Here is a 3,442-nt window from a genome sequence, read left to right on the forward strand (position 1 = left end):
GGTTTGAGCTTTTCTGCTAGGAAGTCATTCACAAAGGCCTCCACAATGGCGGGGGTGATCTCCTCCACGTCCATCACGTACTTGGCCCGGGCTGACATGTCCAGAATGGTGAGTAAAGGGGCAGCCTCGGGCAGGTTGGTGTAATCTCGCAGGGAGTCAGTCATGTCATCCTGGAAGTCACCAGAGGGGAAGAAAACCAATGAGTTGTCAAGAAAGAGGGTAGAGAATCCCGTGGGCCCGGACTCCCCAGACACCATGGAGTGGAACCCCACCCCACCATCCTGGAGAGCCCTGACCTCCAGGCAAGATGGGCTCTCAGAATGGGGAGCATGGAGAGGGGGAGCAGGGGACCCTGCCCTACCAGGGCGAGGGGGAGCTAGTTCATCAAATTCACTCTCTGCATCAGCTCAAACCCCAGGCAAGTCATCTTGCTTTATTAGCATGAAAGCAACTTTAACTTGTAAAAATGGGATGTCTTTTGATTACTTACTTTTGCAACCCACTCTCAATTATCTGCAGCCCCACTGTGGGCAGAGGGCTATCTGGACTTCAGCTTCGGAATGTTTTTAACAAAACAGCTCAGTCCCCCTACCCCCGACCCCCATCCCCACAGCTGTAGGGGGTGGGCAGGAGTTGCACAACCAGTTCAGAAGCCCAGGCCTCTGAAGTACTACTGAGGTTTTACACCATTACTATAGTAATCGTAGGTTCCCAGTGACTGTCCTGATAAATTTCTCTAGTATGAGGTATACCTTTAGTAAATATAAAGGCAAACAGAAATCCAAAGACAGAAAGATTTGTAAGGGGGCAGCCATCTGAGATTGGGCTTCCCCAGGTGGCTTCATGTTAAAGAATCCGCCTGCCAATGCTGGAGACCTGGGTTCAATCCCTGAGTCAGGAAGGTCCCCTGGAGAAGGGAATGGCAAACGACTCCAGTATTCTTGCCTGGAAAATCCCATGGACAGAGGAGCCTAGCAGGCTACAGTCCCTGAGGATGCAAAGAGTTGAATAGGGTTGAGCATGCATACACACAGCCATCTGAGGTTACTTTTCATGCTGCTGTTAACAGGAAATGGACGCTCTATACCCATCCCCAGGTTGTTTCACTATAAAATGTGCAAAATTCTACACTGAATGAGAAGACCTGCAGAAAAAGAGCTCAGAGTATTCTGGGCCTTAAAGGCTGGCAAGCAGTTTCAGAGACAAAAAACGTTTCTTTCTAAAAGAGCAATTTCTTAGGAAAGAGAAGTGATCGTCTTTTTTTCCTCCACCCAACAAACAGCACGCACTTCCCAGCAATGCCGGGTGATTCAGCATCTCTGGCAGTGTTCACCCAATTCAGGCCCTCCATTTGGGTTAATAAACAATCTTCATGATAAACAGAGGGGAGAGACCTGGACAAATCCCATCCATCCAACTCCCATTAGAAAGCCAAGCTCAGTGCCTGCTGCCTCCCTTCCTTCTGAGCAAACATGGGGAGATGAATTTTAATGTCTTTTGAGGCTCGGGAAAGGACAACTTCTGTCTGTGGGTGAGGATGGGATCAAGACAAAGGCCCCAGCCACAGGCTGACTGTGAAGGGCTGGAGTCCTGGGCTCAGAGGCCCCCAGGTGGTGCCTGACGGTTCCAGCGCCCTGTGCCCACTTCCTTTCCCACTGTCTTGCTTCTGAGGTTAGAGAACTGGCCAAGAGAGTTGCCAAGGCCAGGAGCCCGGGTTCAGAGCAGAGAAGGTTAGGTGGGGGGTGTGGAGTTGGAGTAGTGGATGCCCCTATACCCCGGGGCCTCTGCCTAACATCCTGGTCCAGGCTGGCCCAGCCCTGTACAGGACCCGGTGGACAGAGGGAGTGAGAGCTTGTTTCCAGAGTCACTCCTGATCTCACATTCACTCCTCTCTCTGCCACCTACTTAATGTGAGGCTTTGGCAAGAAACCTCTCAGAGGCCAGGTCTCATAAATCCTATAAAAGGGATTCAATAATGGCTCACATGGGGCTCTGGGAGAGTGAGCCAGCCTGGGCACACAGCCCTGCCAGGCCAGCCTCGCAGCAGCCTTACCCTCTCCTAGCCTCACTTTCCTCATCTGTGAACCCCTAAGGATGGGTAGGCGACGAGCACGTGGGTGGTGCAGGTGCGGCACCTGGCCTGGCCGGGCCTATAGGAAACCTGCCAGCGCTCCTTTTTGGCCTTGTTTCTAGGGCGGCCACTGGAGCCTTGCAGCCCCGCCTCCACCCCGGCTCAGCCCTTTCCCTCTCCTGAGCCCATCTTTTCTCTCCAAGCCGCTGTTCTGGTCGAAGGGGTTAGAGTTTAATACATTCAGTGCGGCTTCCATTTGTGCTTTGTGTGGAGTGGGCTGTGTAGCCCAAGGCAGGGCCCTGTGAACCGGCTTTGTCCCTTCCACCCCACGGCTAGGCAGGGTGACTCCAGCTGTCTTCCAGGGGCCCACCGGGCAGGGGCGGCTATTGAGGTGATGAATGGGTGGTTCAGGGTGTCTGGGCGCCCCTGGGATCCAAAAACAGCGTGAAATGAGCACAGGGCTCGGACCGACTAGAGGTACAGATGGGAGCAAGGAGGGCGGGTGGAGCGGGGTCGGGGAGGGGCGCACTGGCTTCAAAATGTGTGTCTGTCAATAACCGACTGAGGCCAGTGCCTGGGTGGGGAGAGGCAGCTGCGCATGCGTGGAGGGTGGCTCCGGGGTGGGGAACCGAGGGGGCGTGGCTGCGCAACCTACGTGATCTCAGAGATTCCGCGTCTGCGGGACCCAGGCTCCCCTACCTTGGGAGCCACTCCCCTACCAGCTGGAGGCCTTCTAGGGACAGGCCTGGGGTGGAAGAGGCAGGAATGCTAGGAACGTCAGCATTCTCCCTGGGCTGGCGGGGTAACTGCAGGTCGGAGTGATAGTCCGATCCCCATCAGCGTTCGGTGATGGGAAAAGGTCCCTTGGGCGGAGGGGTGTCCGAAGACTAACCAAACAGTCTCTTTGTAAAGCATCAAGAGCCTGGCTGGGACCCAGCCCGGAAGGAGTAAGTGCTGTCCACTATCTTTGTGGCTCCCTAGCAGCCGGGGTGGGTGCAAGAGGGAGCTTCTGTTCTAGGAGGGCCCCCTGCTGCCCGGGGACTGCTGGGTAAGAGATGGGAAGAAGGAGGCAGCAAGGGCCGGAACTGGTTTTCCTTGACTGATGACACCTTTTCGTGCTCCATTTGTCTGTGGGCTCTTGTAGAAGCACCATTACCCCAGAAGCCCAGGCCCCTTCAGACATCCCCAAGGGCTACATCGCTCGTGTTCTAAAGGTCTGCCAGTGGAGCCAGCCCGGGGGGCCCCGGCAGCACTCACCTCCCCCGCCACAAAGAACAGGAGCGGCGCCTCCTCCTCTTTGGCTTTGTACTTGGCAATGATCTTCTCAGCTATTGGCTGGATCAGCTGCTTGGCCGCCTCCGACTCGCCGTC

General features: G+C 55.4%; 1 protein-coding gene across 1 annotated transcript in view; it reads right to left on the reverse strand.

Moving 5' to 3' along the window:
- The window catches only part of NXN (nucleoredoxin), a 26,096-nt gene that overhangs the window by 1,554 nt on the left and 21,100 nt on the right, over positions 1-3,442 (reverse strand). Inside the window, exons 7-8 of the mRNA XM_010861360.1 lie at positions 3,329-3,442; positions 5-170 (exon numbers count right to left, since the gene is read on the reverse strand). Of these exons, the coding sequence (XP_010859662.1) occupies positions 5-170; positions 3,329-3,442 (280 nt within the window). The remainder of the gene's footprint in view (positions 1-4; positions 171-3,328) is intronic.

The sequence above is a fragment of the Bison bison genome, unplaced genomic scaffold, assembly GCF_000754665.1.
Source record: "Bison bison bison isolate TAMUID 2011002044 unplaced genomic scaffold, Bison_UMD1.0 scf7180017864472, whole genome shotgun sequence".
Lineage (NCBI taxonomy): Eukaryota > Metazoa > Chordata > Mammalia > Artiodactyla > Bovidae > Bison > Bison bison.